Here is a 17,343-nt window from a genome sequence, read left to right on the forward strand (position 1 = left end):
ATCAATATCAGAGTTGTAACAATACTATTGGATAATATAACTAGGAAAGTGAGAGTTAATCACATGAAAGTAAGATCTAAGAGATGGAACAATAAAACAAATGGTAGTTAAAATGACACACATACACACACACACATATGTATAAAACATATATATGGATATGACAAATCAAAAAATGTCAGTGGAAACATATGGACAGTAAAGTAAAAATTACTATCTTAAACTGAGCATAGTGGCACATGCAGATAATCTCAGCAATATGGGAGAAGGGGGCACGTCACAAAAGAAAAAACATAAAAATAAAAATAGAGAGCTGAGTATGTTGCTTCATTCAAAGGTCCCGGGTTCAACTCCCAGGACAAAAAAAAAAAGAATTAAAAATCAAATGAGTCAATATTTGTTATGGTTTGTACCTAGTTGTACACCAAAGACTCTTGTAGTCAAAGGGCTTTTTTGGAGGTGGTCAAATCTAGAGTGTGTGACTGATTCGTAGTGCAATGCTGGGATTAAGGGTGCTGAGATTGAGTGAGTGATTGCTGGACCAGTCCACTGGTTGGATTGGCACTGCTCTAGTCCCAGTATAAGCAGCAGAAAGTACAACATAAGGGACAGAAAGAGGCGTGTCTCCTCCTCCCTTGCTTGCCTTTGCTGGCTTCTACCTCCGTGAACTGTTTCTCCTCTGCGCGGCCACCCTGCCTTGCAGCCAGCTGATTACGGACTGAAACCTCCACAAACTGAGCTTTAATTTGGGGGGTCAGGTGTTTTGTCTCAACAACAAGAGAAATGTAACTAAGACAATATTATATACAGAAAAGGTTTTAAATAGCTAAGAACATCTTCCAAAGTTTGCAACTGCTTTTAAGACTAAGGCCAGACAAGGTCTCAATAGAAGGGGTAAAGATAAACTGAAGGTCTTGTACACTGGAGAAAAAAATGAGATATATGTATTTGGTTTCTGAAATTAAGACAGAAATGTAAAATTCTGAACCACCAATTTATGTTTTTTCATACAATAAAATTAAATTCAGCTCCACCCTTCTACTCACCTCTGCAGTCAGAGTCATTATCTGCCGTGCCATTGTGATGAGTCGAACTGTGTCCTCATAAAGCTATGCCGAAGCCCCAACCCTGGGGCTGCAGACTGTGGCCCTGTGTGATGAGGTCTTTACTGGTGTCACCAGTTAAGATGCACTCTTTGTGGTAGGGGAGACCCTTCGCCCAACGGGACCAGTGTCCATATAAGCAGAAGGGGCTCTGGACACAGAGACAGACAGCAGGAGGACACCAGGTGCCCCCAGAGGCAGAAACAGGGGTGCTGTCTGCAAGACAAAGGTGGCCAAGTACTGAGCCTTCCCAGAGCAAGGAAGAATCCTACCCAGAGTCTCAGAGGGACCCCAGTCCACCAGACACCTCCGTCCCCAGCACCCGAGACAGAGGGATTTCCTTGGTTTATAGGGACCCAGTTGTGTTTCACTGGTACAGCAGCCCTAGGACTCTCACACAGGCACCATGGGTTTTTTTGCAAAGCCTTATGGGAAATCTAAGCAAGGGACAGGGTTAGGGGGTAGAGTGCCAGGGTGACCTCACCTGCTACGTAGTCGCCAAACCCAATGGTTGTCAGGGTGATGACTACAAAGTAAATGGCATCCAGGGCACTCCAGCCTTCTATGTGCTTGAATATGATCGCAGGCAGAGCCACGAAGAGGACACAGCCGAACAGGATGAAGATGATGGTGGAGATGATGCGGATCTTGGTCTGACTAACATTCCACTTCTACAGAGAGGCAGAGAGAGAGCAGCCGGTTACTGGCAGGCCTGTAGGGCTAACTTACTCCACGTTATCAGAAAGTGACAGCGTCGCTTTATTTCCGTCTACCCTTACTTATAAAAAATGGATAGAACGTAAATTACTCAAAACAACCAATATTCATAATAACGCTACTTTACCATTACCTAGCTTTGCAACTGGTAAAATATTTTTTGAAAGTGTACTACATTTTCTCCAGGAATATGATTTCAAATATGCATTATTGTTTGTGTGCCTGAACTATTTTTCAGCTATTTCTACCCTACAGGCATATAAACACTTGAGATTAGAGAGAACCGAAGCAGGAATTACATATTTATAAGCATTAATGATAAACACTGGTAAACATTAATTATGAAATGAATTAAATTGAAATACAGAATTAATTCCATTTATTAGCGTATACTAGTAACAAAGTCTGCCGTCTCTCACTGAGCCAGACAAATTGTTCCACTAAAGTAGGACAAATGTGCATTATGATGACAGAAGCTCATCTTTCTCTTTTTCTTTTCACTTTCTTTTTGTTTTTTAGACAGAGTCTCACTAAGTCACCAAGCTGCCTGGGCTGGGCTTGACTCTACAATCCTCCTGCCTCAGCCTTCTAGAGCGCTGAGATGACTGCTACGTGCCACCCCGCCGGCTGACGCTTGTCCTCTAACGCGGAGTTCTACATGTCTGAAACTGCTCCTCTGTGCCACCCCCCGCCGGTCTCAGCTGGACAGCCAGGAGAGCTACAGGATCTGCAGGCGAGGGTGAGCCTGCAACAGCCCCAAGCCGTCACTGCTGCCAGATTTGCGGCGTCTCTACGGCCGCTGACAAGAAGCCGCCTCCATACCCCGACGCAGGAAGTGACGTCACGTGCGGGCTCTCCAGTCAAGCTCAGTTTCCATGGACTTTAAATCTCTGGCTGAACCTGTCTTGCGTTCTGCAAAAACTATAGGTCACTTCCTGCACTAGGAAAATCACTAACTGTTACAGTTTGGGGATGTTTTGGAGATGAAGGTCTGCAAGACCACAGAAATGAAACAGGTGACAGGAGTCTTTAGTCTGCCGTCCTCACCGCCTATTTTGGAGTTAAGTGCGTTCATGTTCAGCACATGTTTACAATAACGCTTGGTATCCAACACTGAGTCATGATTGCTGCCGTGGTGTCACCACGAGGACGTTCTTTTTAATGTAGCAACATTTAGGTCACCTGAGAAAATGTTAATCAGCACCGTGCAGGCAGCCAAAACTGTGTTACATGAATAAACGAACAGTTTGGCATGACCAAGTCCGTGCCACCGATCTATCCTCTTGATTAACATACGTACAGGATACTTGAATATCTTAGAAGGAAAGTGTCATACCATAATAAAGGATCGAAAGCCCAAGTTTGGACTGTCTTACTCCATTCGAACAGTACAAGTGTTTGAGAGCTAATTTTGATGTTGAATATGAAGCAGTTAATGCTAAAACTGGAACAGTAATTTAATTGAGAAATAATACTCAGTAGTTTTAATTCACCAGTAGAGCTGTGCAAATATTTTGTAAGTGTGAAGAGATAAAATATTGAATAATAAATGAAATTTATTTGCAATAGTGGTATATGTAATAACAAGTGAGTTATAATCCCACACTGGAACACAAACAGCTCCTTTTTCCATAATTTCCTTATAATAGCAAGCATATTCATTTACTTAAAACAAGAATAAAAACATTTTTATTTTAGTAATTTTTTTTTATTGAGTATAAAGCTTGCTTTGCTTGTGCTGAATTACAGTCCTTACACAAATTTCTATCAATGGCGTTTCTGAGTTCTGTTACATGATCACCATCTCTGCAGTTGCTCTTGATTGTTACATCTTCCCCAAAGGGGCTGTGTAAGTTTACAATGACACAGTCAATTTAAAAAGTGTCTGAGAAATTTTTTTAAGCAACAAAATATTGCCAGTCATTTACTACCCATGCTCTGCTACAATTAAGGCTGCTGCAAACTCTGAGAGTAAGGCTTCGTGGTACCACCCTTGCCATTGTGCAAGCAAGATTTATGTTGGAAGAAAAACAACTAGTTTAAGAGAACATAGGTGGATGACAGCTATGAAACTTGAATCTAGGACTGTTGGATTTCTATTTTTCTGTACACTTGTGGGTTTTTCTCAGAATAAGTGATAATTTACTCACTCAGATAAGCATAAAATAAATAAAATGCAATGACTTACATAGTAACAGAAATGCATATAAACTGGGGTTGTTTTTTGTACCAGGACTCAAACTCAGGACCTTGCACTTGCCAGGCAGGTGCTTATGCCATTGAATTATATTCCCAGCCCAAGATGTATATAAACTGTTAGAGAAATCCAAATAACTGAATTTCTTAGCTTTACCAGAGGTATAATATTTCAAAATTACAGAATGAATATGTTTAGTTAAAAGTCTACGGTACTCACAATAAATGTATCTTCCACTTTGGCAATTCCTTTTCCAAAGATGGTCCCTAGTTGATCTCCAACTCCAGCCAACAGAAAACCAAAGAGAGGAATTCCCAGTAAGGCATAGATGATACAGAATATTTTTCCGCCTTCTGTACGTGGTGAGATGTTTCCAAATCCTAGAAAAAGAAAACAAAACATTCAGTTCTTTGTAAATGAGTAATCCAAATATCTGACTTCCAGATTGATCCAGAAATTCCCACATATTATACCAATTTTTGATTTCCACTAGTTACGAATCCCTTCACAATACATAATCTTTTGATATATTTAATATAAAACACACTTCCAAGCAAATGTTTCGATAATATTCAAAGTATAGCTACTGTTCCAATTAAACTTTGATAAAACAGTGACATCTGAGGTGCTACCACATGCAGTGAAGTCTACATTTTCATTCAATGGGCTTCTCTCTCACCAGTACTGACAATCCCATTGGTTATTCCAGCTTTCATCAGTACTTATAATGCACTGAGAAGAAATGGTTTGCTTTTATTTAAGAGTATTCAAATATGCTTAAATTATTTAAGTATTAAAGCCGTGTAGCAAATTTTTAACTTTTTATTCCAGTACACTCCAAAAAGCAGTAACTGCAAACTTAGACTTTATTTTTTAAGTTCTGAAATTTCTGAAGCCTTTCCTGTTTTGTGCAAGGCTATCAGCTTGTCAGAATCCAAGCAACAGAACGTTGCTGACTTTACAGTCACAGGAACGCTCACCTCACTCAAGAGTAAAGACTGTTCCCCTTTAAGAAACCCACAGAATGCCTCTTGGGTAGATAATCCTCTCACTGTCCTTCAGGTTAAATTCATCAGAAACTTTAATTCTAATTTTATTTCCTTCAAACATATGGGTTGGGTATTTTGAGATTGACTTTTGGTTGTTATTTTGTTGTTTTTTTGTTTTTGGTTTTGTTTTTTTTACTATTATAATCAAAGATCATAGGACCTGTAGGATTTTTGCCTTTTGGAATCTAGTGAGATTTTCTTTGTGGATTTATTGTGGCTACATTCTATAATTGTTTCATCATTATTTGAAAAAGAATGTGGGTGCTTTATTCATTAAAATTCAGGAAAAGTGTATTTATATTTGGCCATCTTTAACTCATACATTTTTTTCCCTGTAACATTTCTACCTTTCCCTTCCTCATCCTACTCAGTCGGTTTGGGCTACTGTAAGTGAGTCCATTGGCTGAGGGATTACTCTCAAGTACCTAACTGTCAGGAACTTTTTAACTTTTTTCCATGACCCTGTTCTATGTCATGATAACAGCAATTACACGCCTGTCCTTGTTTTTCAGTGCTGTGTCCTGCACTTCCTCTAAGTAGGTGAATTTTTTTTATTTTAAAGAGAGTAGTATATGAGAAACAAAGAAAACAATAGAACAGTAGCAGCATACCAGTATCACGAACATAAACAAATCAAAGCAAGAACATTCAAAGTGATACAGGGTCTCAAGACAAAATAATACAAATCAACAGTGGTTGTTACGTTGCATATCACTATCCTCAACTACATTGCTCAGATTACCAGATGTAAGAATGAAAGATTGCTCAAACCTTTAAAGAGAATAAGAAAATAATTCACTGATAAAACATTAGCGATAATACAGTTTCACTAGACAAGATGATAGTTCACCATTGTAATTTCATTGCATACTGTTACTTTCAAATCAGTTGCTCAGACCGCCAGACACAAGCATGTACAATCAATCAGAACATAAAATATTGTAAGCATTGACTGTTCAATACACCATCAGACATCAGCAATACAGTCATCAAGGCTATTCATATATATATATTTATGTTTTGCATTCCTTCTTTCTTTTTTCTTCTTTCCCTCATCCCAGTCATTCCTTACTTTGAGCAATTTCTTTCCCTTTCCTATCATCTATTGTACGTTTTGAGTTTTACCCAGTCTTTCAGGTTCAGGAGGTGAATTTTTTAAGCAGCTGAGCATTCCTGGACATATTTGCATACTTGTAAGCACAGTGCATTGCTGGCTTGGTCAGTATTTGCAGGTAAGAGATGCTTTTCAGCCTCCACGGACTCCCAGTTATCTGCGGTACGTTGCGGATTCTGGTCCAATGCACTGGGGCAGCTGTGTTGGTCTGCAGGACTCTTGGGTAAGTGTGCTTTCTGTACAACTTCCACGTGGGACCAGGTTCTCCCGGGTCTTGATGACAGCTACCAGTTCCCAGCCACCCCATTCTTCTCTGGTCCAGTGGCTACTCTGGGGATGTCTGTACACAGATCTCTGTCTGAAGCTTCTCTTCACAGCTCTATTCCGGAAACAAAGACTGGAGACTGCTACCATAAAAGTTACAATTAGCAGTTCCACAGAACTTTTTCTTACAGGCTGACTACCCATGGCCCACTTCTGCTTCTAATTTTGGAGACTTTATGAAATTCCCTTAGAAAAATGTTCTTTTTGGAATCCTCTGTTTTGCTTCTATGTGGGTTCCTTAATTCCAATAGATTTTTCACTGTCATTCTGACTCTACAAGCTTTGTATCATCCTGTAAATCCTTTCCCACTGTGGTGCCTTCAAAACATCATTCCTGCCTTCAGACAATGGAATATTTTTAAATTATTTTATGCGTTCTGTCACCTCAATGCAACGTTTTGCCAGTGTAAAGTAAGCACACGTGTTATGGCTTATATCTAGGTATTCCCACCAAAGCCTCATGATGTCATAGCTGGGGCTTTTGGGAGGTGGCAAGATCTAAATGCTGGGATTAAGGGTATCCCATCCTGGGTGTGGGTAGCGCCAATCAACAGGTTTGGGCTAAAGGAATTGAATTTGTAAATTTACCAGACATTCAATATTAATTATCTTATTAAAAATTCACATATTTATTATAAGATATGCACGCCATGATTTTTAAAAGCATTTTACTTTAACGTGTAAAATTAACCAGTAGAAAGAAATATCAGTCAGGGTAAAACCCTAGTAAGAATTGGCAATATGTTATTCCTGGTTCCATCACTCAGTTATGTGACTTTGAGCAAATTATTACCCCATCTGCTAAAAAGGCATGTTAATATTAAGCACTTCCTTGAGTTGTAACTTAGTAAAGTACTACACGAAAGGTGCTTAGGAAAGCCCATTGTACTGTATGTGTTCAATAAATGCCAGGTACCCCAGTGATTATGATAATTACTATCAGTAACATCAGTGGAAGCAAAGATTACAGTCAAGGTAGCTGGTCCTATCAGTAAACAAACTAACGGGCAGGTTAGTGGCTCGTGGCTGCACAATGTTTTCTACCATACACTGTCAGAGGTGTCAATCTTGACAAAGGACACTGACCAAAAAGCGTAAAAAGCATAAGGTAATTCTTCACATATAATGGTTGTCAGGATTGGGGGTGTTTGCTCTGAAGAAAAGAAGACAGGGCAGAAGGAGGCAGCCCACTTGATTCCAACCACTTGAATGATTGAAAAGTGAAAAGGAATCAGACCCACTCAAGATCCCTCAAAGCAAAGGGCAAAAGTAAAGGGTGAGAGCTACACAGTGAATTCCTGTTCAGGTAACTTCAGCCACAGCAGAGCAAGTGGCTGTAAAAGGCGGACAGAAGCCAGATAATCACCTGCTGTGTTTAACACTTTGGCCTGATGGTCCAACGTGTACATGCACATGTAATAGTAAGGACAAGGTTCTCTAATATCTGTTTGGCCTTGAATGATAACTACTCATGCATGTATTCAAAACTCCAAAAATACGGGTTGAGTATCTGTTTGCCAGGCACTATCCTCAAAACTAAGGGTGCAAGTGTGAAACAGGCAGATCTCATCTGTCAGAAGGAACCAAGGTAAGAGACTCATACACTTGCACACACTCACACAATGCATGCTAAATGCGTGCTACAAAAAGCACAGGGTGTCCTTAGTCCCTATGTATTTAGGAGAATGGTAGGATCTGCGCACAGGATCTGACCACCCAAGGCTGTGATCAGCAACTAAGTGGAGTCACCTAGGTGCAGAGAGAAGGAGAGTTCATGACCAGGCTGAGGAACTAACTACAGCAGCAAGCCCTCTGAGGAAAGAGAATCCAGCATTCTGAGAAAGAATTTCAATACAATGGACAAGAATGTTTTAGTCCTTTTCTTGTCGCTGGGACATAATACCCAACTCCTGCATCTTAAAGGAGGAAAGGTGTACTTTGGATCCTGAATCTTACAGGATTCAGCCCCTAGCTTGCTGTCTCCAAGGCAGGAAGGGCGTGGAAGAAGGGTCTGGTGGAGGACAGCTGCTCATCTCACAGCAAACACGAGGCAGAGAATGGAGGACCCTGGGAGGGAGATACACCAAGCCACATCCCCAGTGACCTGCATCTTCCGGCCAAACTCCACCTCCTACCAGCGAGGCAGCTGTGGATTCATCTACAATAAGTACAGCACCTCCAGAATCTAATCTCCTTCCATACCAAAAGCCCTGCCCCTGAACGCATGAGGCCTGGGCAGGGACACATTCTAGATCTAAACCCCACAGAGAATGTATAGGACAAAGGAAGAAAGGTAAGCGTAGGCTACATGAGGAAGAATCACATTCATGCTAAGGATTTTGGCTTCATCCTATGAGCTGAAGGAGCTACCAGAAGACTTCAGCTGGGTGGCAGAGGACCTGAGTTGACGTTCTGAAAATTTCTTTCGGCCAGAAAGAGCAGAATGTGGGTAAAGAGGCAAAAAGAAAAGTGTCAGGCTTAGATTCTAGCGTGGTGATCTTAGCAACATTTCTCTCAGGTAGACACTCTGAACAATGCCCAGGTATGACAAGGCCAAAGGTAGAATCAAGGACAAGGGCTACAGCTTAGTATGTGTCCTCCAAAGGTCCACAGGTGAACCCAGCATGGCACTATGGGGCAGTAGCAGAATCTTTGGGAAGTAAAGCCTGGTGGGACGTTAGGGGTGTACCTGAAGGATAGTGTGGACCCTCTGCCCTTCTTGCCTCTCTGTTGCTTCCCAGCTCATGAATGTAGCAGTTTTGCTCCTCACTCCCTGATATTACCATCTTGGTATCCTGACCAGAGGCTCCAAATCATTAACCAACCTGCTCTTGGAATAGAGTGTCCAAAACAGTAGACCAAAATAAACCTTTTCTCTAAATGAGTTACCTGAGGCATTTCATTATATGAAAGTGACACTGGCTCATCCAGTAAAGAACACACAAATGTGGGAATTTTGATATGCCAGAGGAATAACCAACAAAATGTACTGCATATGCCATATATAAGTCTAAACCCAAAGGACTGCTGGGATGGAGATATAGGTTAGGGGGTACGCAAAACACTCAGCAAGAATGTGTGAACACCAGAGAGGAGACAAAGCCAGGGGTGGTGCACGCCTGTAACACCAGCATTCCAGGAGGCTGAGTCAGGAGGCTTCAAGTTTGAGGCACATCTGGATAAGTTAGCAATTTAGGAAGATTCTGTCTCAAAAACTAAAAAAAAAAAGAGCTAGAGATTAGAGTCTTGACAAGATGTGATCAAAACTTCGATGAATGCTGTTGTCAAGTAACATTCAACGGAGAGGCAGGCTCTTAAAAACACTGCAGTGTGTCCACATCCACCTTGTTCAGCAAGTGTGGAGCCAGATGACTTCTGGCTCTTCCTCAAAGTCAAAATGTTGTGAAATGTAAACATTTCAAATGGATTTAGGACATCAGAGGGACCACACCAGAGAAACTAAAGACACTCATGAAAGAGGACTTCCAGAACTGCTTCAGAAATCGACAAGAATGATGGGATTAGTATGTTCAAAACACAGGGGAGTATTTCTAAGGGATTCATGGCAATGTGCCTTTTACTTTAATAAAATTTTCCAATTCCAATATTCACTGTAGTTTTTTATTGTATCTAGTATATGTTAACATTTTTCTGCTTTGCCCTGAGCCTCTCACTGCAAGTACATTCTTTGGTTGAACCATTTTATAGTAAACTGTAGACTTCTGCTATTTATTCCTAAATTCTCTGTTATGTATTTTGAGTTTCAAAAGCATTTTCTTAAGTGACTATAATCTAATTATCAAAATCAAGAACATTATCATTGATTCACAATTACCATTAATTTATAGTCTACATTCAAATTTTGCCAACTCTATTAATGAACTTGATAATATTTTCCCCTGTTCCAGAATCCAATTGAAGATCACACACTGCACTTAATTGCCGTATCTCTTTAGGGCCCTTTGATCTCCTGGGATAGTTCCAAAACCTTCTTTCCTCTTTTATCTTTTTTATGTTTTTTCAAAGCATGGAGGAGAGTCATTTTGTAAAATGTTCTTCAGTTTGAATCCTACTTGCTCACAAGTAAATTCGCATCACGCATTTTGGGTGGAATGCCGCAGTCTCCAGAGGTTGTCACATCCGCAGGCACTTTCTGTCAGTTTGCCTTGTTAATGGTATTCAGTTAAAGTCCATCCACTAGGTTTCTCCTCTGAAAAATTATTTTTCTGTTTCTTTGCAAGCATTTATAGGGAGACACTGGAGAGTGTATAAATATTCTGTACCTCAAACTTTCACCACTATTGATAGTACTAAGCAGAGACATATAGGCAAATAAATAATGTTAGAAGCAATGACCTAAAGGCAGATAAAGCAATAGCATAATAGGTGACATAATAATCATTTAAAACACCTCCAATGTGTATTAATCATACAAGGATACATTAAAAATATATAATAATGTGATTTTTCTATTTTATGTACAAGAATAAAGGCCCGGAAGAAACAATTCCCTTTTTGTTTCTGGGAAATCCCACAGAGAGGTGAGGAAATTACAGGAGGGGCAAGTGAAGTTCCTGTCCACCCAGCATCCCCTCAGTGGGATGTGGCTTCCGAAGTCTCCATGAGTTACAAAGAATCAGAAGTTCTTTTCTGCCTTGCTGGGGAAATGAGGAAGGACTGCCATCCCTGGAGAACAAGACTCAGGGCTGGCACAGCTGACACCCTGGCACTTTAGGACATCCAGCAGGACTGCGTTTCTGATACAGGAAGTCTCCATCCATCTGTTCTCACTAAGGCCATGGGATGGTGCACAGCAGAGCGATCTGTACAGAGAACCCACCAGGGTGTGATAAAAGCCCAGAAAGTCTGCATTAAGGAGATTCCAAAGACTAAACGCTGTGCAATGCCTGAACTGATTGAATTGGGACAGCACCATTTCCTTAGTATCCAAAAGGGAGCACAACATCTTCAGACCCATCTTCTGTTTTAACATAAAGACACCAAGCACCTATAACATGACGAGGGCCTCCCAACTTCTCAGGACACATGCTCTGACATGTAGTCCTTTGATTTCCCAGAGGCCCTGCCAAGGCCAACACTGTCCTTTCTGCCTCCTAAGATGAACACCTGTCTGTGCTGGGCCAGAGTAGGCTCTAGATCCCCTGAATCTCACATTCCCTTTGTCGTAAGAAAAATATGTCTTTAGAGTCATAGTTATAAGAAGTAACTGACCTGTAGGAAGGACCAAGGAAGAAAAATAAAAGATATCACATTTACTTTTCAATTTTTTATTCTGACTGGGGAGTCACTATAAACAGGCTTCTATTTTAATAATAAAAACTGAGTTATCAAGAGAGCTCAGTTTTGGACCTCACTGTCCAAGTTAAAAGGGCATGAGACAGACAGTCTCAGGCTCTCATCAATCAGTGGCTATGAGTTAGCCTGAAGGCACCTGCTGAACATCTTCCCAAGAGCTAGCAGAGGATTTCAGGGATCCTCATAGAACACTTCTCTGAATATTCAGTGTTGCCTCGTGAATATTTCTCTAGCTGCTGAGCTTAAAGGCTGACCCTGCCCTTGGAGGAGGAGGCGGCCTTCCCAGAAGGAACACTCTCTGGTGCACAGGAAAAGGTGACTCAGCAGCATGCTGACATGAAGGTATGTGTATGTGTGGAGCTCCTCAAACTTTGCCCTGGGTGACAAAGTCAGGTGGCCAGGCATTGCATGCCTTTCTTCCCCATTTGAGTATGTGTTCCATTAAGTGAAGAGACTGAACTGTTAGACAGACAAACAGAGAGGCAGACTAACAGGCAGGCAGGTAGGTGGATGGGTAGGTGGATGAATACACAGATGGATGGATGGATGGATGGATGGATGGATGGATGGATGAATGGATGGATAGAAGGATGGATGGATGGATAGATGGATGGATGGATGGATGGATGGATGGATGGATGGATGGATGGATAAATGTATGGATAGATGAATGGATGGATGGACAGGTGGACAGATGGAGGGACAGACAGACAGATAGATGAATAAAAGATGATTATGACTTCAGAACCTTCTCCAAGTACTAGTTTAACTAGTGTATAACTGATCATTATTCTCTGTCTCTTGACTGACTGATAAATACAAACGCCTCAAGACACTTTAAAAACAGGGTAAAGGAAAAAAATGTATAGAAAAATGTAATGTTTCTGTATGGGAAATTATAAAAAAGTAATTTCCTACATAATAAATATTCTATTTTTACAATCAAAATGACATTATATTTAAATTTTTTTAACAATATGACTGTAAAATTCTAAAATTCATTAAAATACAATGAAGCATAATAGTCAAATATTTAAAAAGACTAAAGAGTGGTAAAGGTTACTTCCAATATAGTCAATAAAACTACCATACGTAGCAAATTCATACATGAAAACAATAGGAAGCAAAGAATACATGCAAATGAATTTAATACTTGACCAATACATTTCAAATCAAATACCTTTCAAATCAACTTCAAAGGAATTAATTGTTCACTAAATAATAGGGGAAGATGGACACTACATTGAAGTAAATTATGTCTTTATCTCACATTATACATTAAATATTATCAGATGAATCAAATCAGCAAATATTTTTAAATACAACCATAAAATACTATGAAAAAGGGCAGCAGAAAGATTACTGGGCAGCTACTAAGGCAGACCAATTAAAAAAGTGAAGGATAAATATGACCATACCAAAAATGCAATGATGTTGTATGTCAAAAGAAGAGTATAAACACTTCAACAAAAGCCAAACATTTTTGCCAGTGAAGAAAAACCCAGAAGCATCTGTTCCTGGTCCCATCCTGGCCACTCCTGAACAAAGAGCAAAACTCATACTTCACTCTCAGGGATGAAGGTGGCCAGAATCCATTCTATCTCCAGTTGTGATTTAAGATGTTCTCCTAATCCAGCCTTTATTACAGTTATTCGCATCTTGAAGTATTACTTAACATCATACTTAGTCACTGGGAAATTTCAAATACTATGAATCATGCTAACTTGGTAACGCTCAGAATACATAGCTAGATCTGTGCACCTGTGATTTTGAAAGAAATTTTCTCAAATAGCCAACTTTTACAAAGGAGCTCACCTCCATTGAAAGAGGTCAGGCTAAATTTGTAATAAGCAGTAGTCTTGAATAAAAGTAGATTTTCCACCTTCTGTGCATGACTTAGCAACATTAGATAATTGAGTTAAATTGTGTGACTTGTTGGCTGCAGCTTGCATGTTTGGATCCAACAGTTCTACTTAACAGTGAGTAGTGAACATTTTGTGTCTCTTGGCCAGCCTCCAATGTGGACGCGGCAGCTTACTGACAATGGTAATGATAAAAGCAACAATAAATTGCAACTGCGCTGATATAGAGTCCTCTAAATATTTTTTAAAAACACATAAGTAAATGACCAAAAATTCGAGAGTTAGGGTTCTATTACTCCAATCACATGGAGAGAAATTTCAGATAAGAAAACAATGCACACTATGTTATTGTATATACCCAAAATTAATTTAATTTGGTTCAGTGAAAAACTTTTCACTGAATACCATTTGCCAATCACCATGCTAGATGCTGAGTGAGAAGATGAACAAAACACTATTTCCAAAATATTCAAGTTATTAATGAGATTGAGATTAATGGGATTGAAATTAATGAGCATGCTACCCATGAAAGCTTATTCAAAATATTAACGAAGACATGCAAATGGACAAAGACTCAATGCACCAACAACCATGATGACACTATGTGCACAAGAAATAGTCCTATTGAAACACTCTTCAGAGAGCAGGCTTTGGAACCCATGTCTACTTTGACCTCTGAAATGCAAGTGCAAGCCCACTGGGAAGTGAAGATGAAATGTGTTTTGCATTTTGCCACTGCTGATGGTGATGTACAAGTACTGAATTTCCTGGTACTATCCTTTGTCTCATCTCCTCTGCCTCTATATCATGTACCCCAATGTTGGGGATGTCCAAATGCTGCCGCTACTCCGTCACCACAACTGCTCTCCACATGCAGCATTTAGGGACTGATCAGGGAACGGTACTAATAGAGTCCTGAAATAAGTCCATACCAGAATGACAATCTGACTGCACTCTCTCAGGAAATTCTGCAAGACCCAAGAATAAACACATTGTGGATAGTAAATAGAGACTGAAAATAGAGTGAAACAAAAGCCTTCCTACTTAGCATAAGCCTCTAACCACAAAGTGCACAAATAAATCAAATGCTAAGAAATATAATTGGCACAGAAGGAATTTACTCAAGTAAAAATTGCATGAGACAGTCTGAATTGCATGGACCAGAAAAACAAGATGGAGATTTTTAATGACTGATTTATGCACTGTTTGACTAAAATGTCTAGATTCTGGATTCCCAGGTCACAACGTTACTATAATACCAGAAATTCACAGAGTAACATACTTCAAAAACAATACCAATAAAGTTCCCTAAGAACAAATATAATAATTTTTAAGTATTTTATAATAACATTACAACAATGTTACAAATGACATAGACCCAAAGAAATGAGATATATACAAGGGGAGGTTAAAACATATGGTGAATGTTTAAATTTTTTTTAAAAAAACTTATTACAGTTAAAACTCCATGGCCAAGAATAAAAGGGTAAGTGTGTTCAAAGCAAGAGGGGGTGTTGCAAGGAGAATTAATGGCAAGCTCTCTTGAACTGTAATAAACATCTTTATTTCAATGTTCATGGTAATTTCAGATTACTCTTTATTGATTAAGCAATCACAGAAATTTTCATCAAATAAAAGCATGAAGGTGCCCTCATCCACCTGATTTACCACATCCTGTACTGTGCAACTTCTGGTTCTTGCCCAAGAAACAGTGGCCGTGTAAGGTAAACATTTTAAATTGATTCAGGATGTTGACACAGCCACAGCGGCACAACTGAAGACACTCAAGAAAGTGAACTTTCATAACTGTTTCAGAAAGTGAGAGGAAACAAGAGACGTGTGTTTGAAGTGAGGAAGAGTATTTTGAGGAAGATTAATGGCAATGTGTCTCTAACTGCAATACATCTTTAAAGTATGTGTCTTTTATTGTAATACATCTTTAAACTTTAAACAACACATTTTGTGATCACACTGCACAGAATTTAATTGCTACCAAATTGATGTACAAATATAAGATGACTGCTATAAACATTTTGAAAGGATTTTCAATGGATCATGAAATTATATAAACATCACACTAAGAGGGAAAAGATCAATGAAAGTACTTCGGAAAAAGAAATGAGGTGGAAGGATATGCTCATGATATGAAGACCTACTTTAGCTATTAAGCAGCAATGCATATGATTTGCACAGTAGGGGATTAGACAGGATTCTGGACGGAGACAGGCAGCAATAAAAAATAAGAGAGCTCAGAAACAGACCCAAGTACATCGGGAAATATGAGTAAATGTGCAAGTTAGAAGATTGTGCTGTCCACTTTTTATCACTATGACAAAAATAGGTGGAAGAAGCAACTTAAGGAAAGGCTCACGGTTTCTGGCGCTTCAGTCCATAGTCAGCTCCACCGCTTTTAGACTTGTAGTGAGACAGAAATGTCAAGGCAGAAGGAAAGGGTGGAGGAAATCTGCTCACGTCACGGCAGCCAGGAAGCACAGAGGGTGAGAGACCCAGAGAAGGGGACAGGGTATCAAAACATACCCTTCAAAGCTAGCCAGGATTGACCTACAGCACCCAGTTAGACTCCACCTCCTGAAGCCCACTGAACTATGAACTCAGCAACGGATAAATCTACTTGGTTAAGCTAGAGTCCTTCTGCTTTGACCCCTTCCCAAAAGCCCACTGGCTTTGGATAAGGCTACATTGGTAACACAGAAGCTTTGGCGGGGGGGTGGTGCTACAGATTCAAACCATAACAAAGATCAACTAGTTCATTAACGGGGTGGACAGGTAGCTATTCAGTGAGATCAAGAAAGGACATTAACCTTCTGTATTTTGTCTTACTTAACAACACTATGAAATATTGCATAATAATAAATTTAAAAATATAGCATGGCATTATTTTCTTTAGGCATGTCTACATATTTGAAATACTGCATAATAACAAAAACAGAGAATAGGTACATGATATTGAGAAATATTCTGTACTATTTCTTATAATTTCCTAAAATTGAGAAATGGAAAATTATTGTCTTGTCATGACAAAGAGTATCTATCTCAAAACACTTAATGCACACATGAGGAATTCACTTAAAATCAGAAAATGATGATATATCCATCTTACAAAAAAAACAGTATTGTGAAACTTACTGTTGGCAGCTAAAACAGCAGTAAAAAAGGGAAAAATTATTATAAAGAATAACAATATATTAGTTTGGGGTGGAATTAAAGATCTAGTAAAGAAAAGAATATCAAAAGTTGTTGAATAAAAGAAAACCCAGTAAAGTAATGAATGCTTAATAAATATGCAGAAATCAAGAACATTATAATAATTTAGCATTATCTCAGGCATGCTACATGAAATACAAAATGCTTATGCCCAAAAGAGAAACAAAACACCTAAAAGAAATCCTCCCAAGACAGGCAAGAATTGCAGAGAACAATGGTGCTGGTAGAACAAAACAGAAAAGAGAAGAATAAGGTCAGGAATCACGCATACAAATTTTTAAACACATCATTAAAAGACGCCTCACAAGTAAGTTGGAAATCGAACAACTATTCATTGGTAATACAGAAGAAATTGATATTTTGAGGGAAAAATCTCCCTATACAGAAATAAGAGGCAGGAGAGAGATACAAATTGGTTCACTAAACCAAGGCTATA

At 39.3% G+C, this 17,343-nt stretch overlaps 1 protein-coding gene across 3 annotated transcripts in view; it reads right to left on the minus strand.

Moving 5' to 3' along the window:
- Kcnk2 (potassium channel, two pore domain subfamily K, member 2) overlaps window positions 1-17,343 on the minus strand; it is a 181,830-nt gene that overhangs the window by 46,564 nt on the left and 117,923 nt on the right. For all 3 annotated transcript variants that reach the window (XM_005374716.2, XM_005374715.2, XM_005374717.2), the window contains 2 exons: window positions 4,237-4,397; window positions 1,588-1,774 (listed from right to left, as the gene is read on the minus strand). In XM_005374716.2, the coding sequence (XP_005374773.1) occupies window positions 1,588-1,774; window positions 4,237-4,397 (348 nt within the window). The remainder of the gene's footprint in view (window positions 1-1,587; window positions 1,775-4,236; window positions 4,398-17,343) is intronic.

This window comes from Chinchilla lanigera, unplaced genomic scaffold (genome assembly GCF_000276665.1).
Source record: "Chinchilla lanigera isolate Chin_1 unplaced genomic scaffold, ChiLan1.0 scaffold00005, whole genome shotgun sequence".
Classification (NCBI taxonomy): Eukaryota; Metazoa; Chordata; class Mammalia; order Rodentia; family Chinchillidae; genus Chinchilla; species Chinchilla lanigera.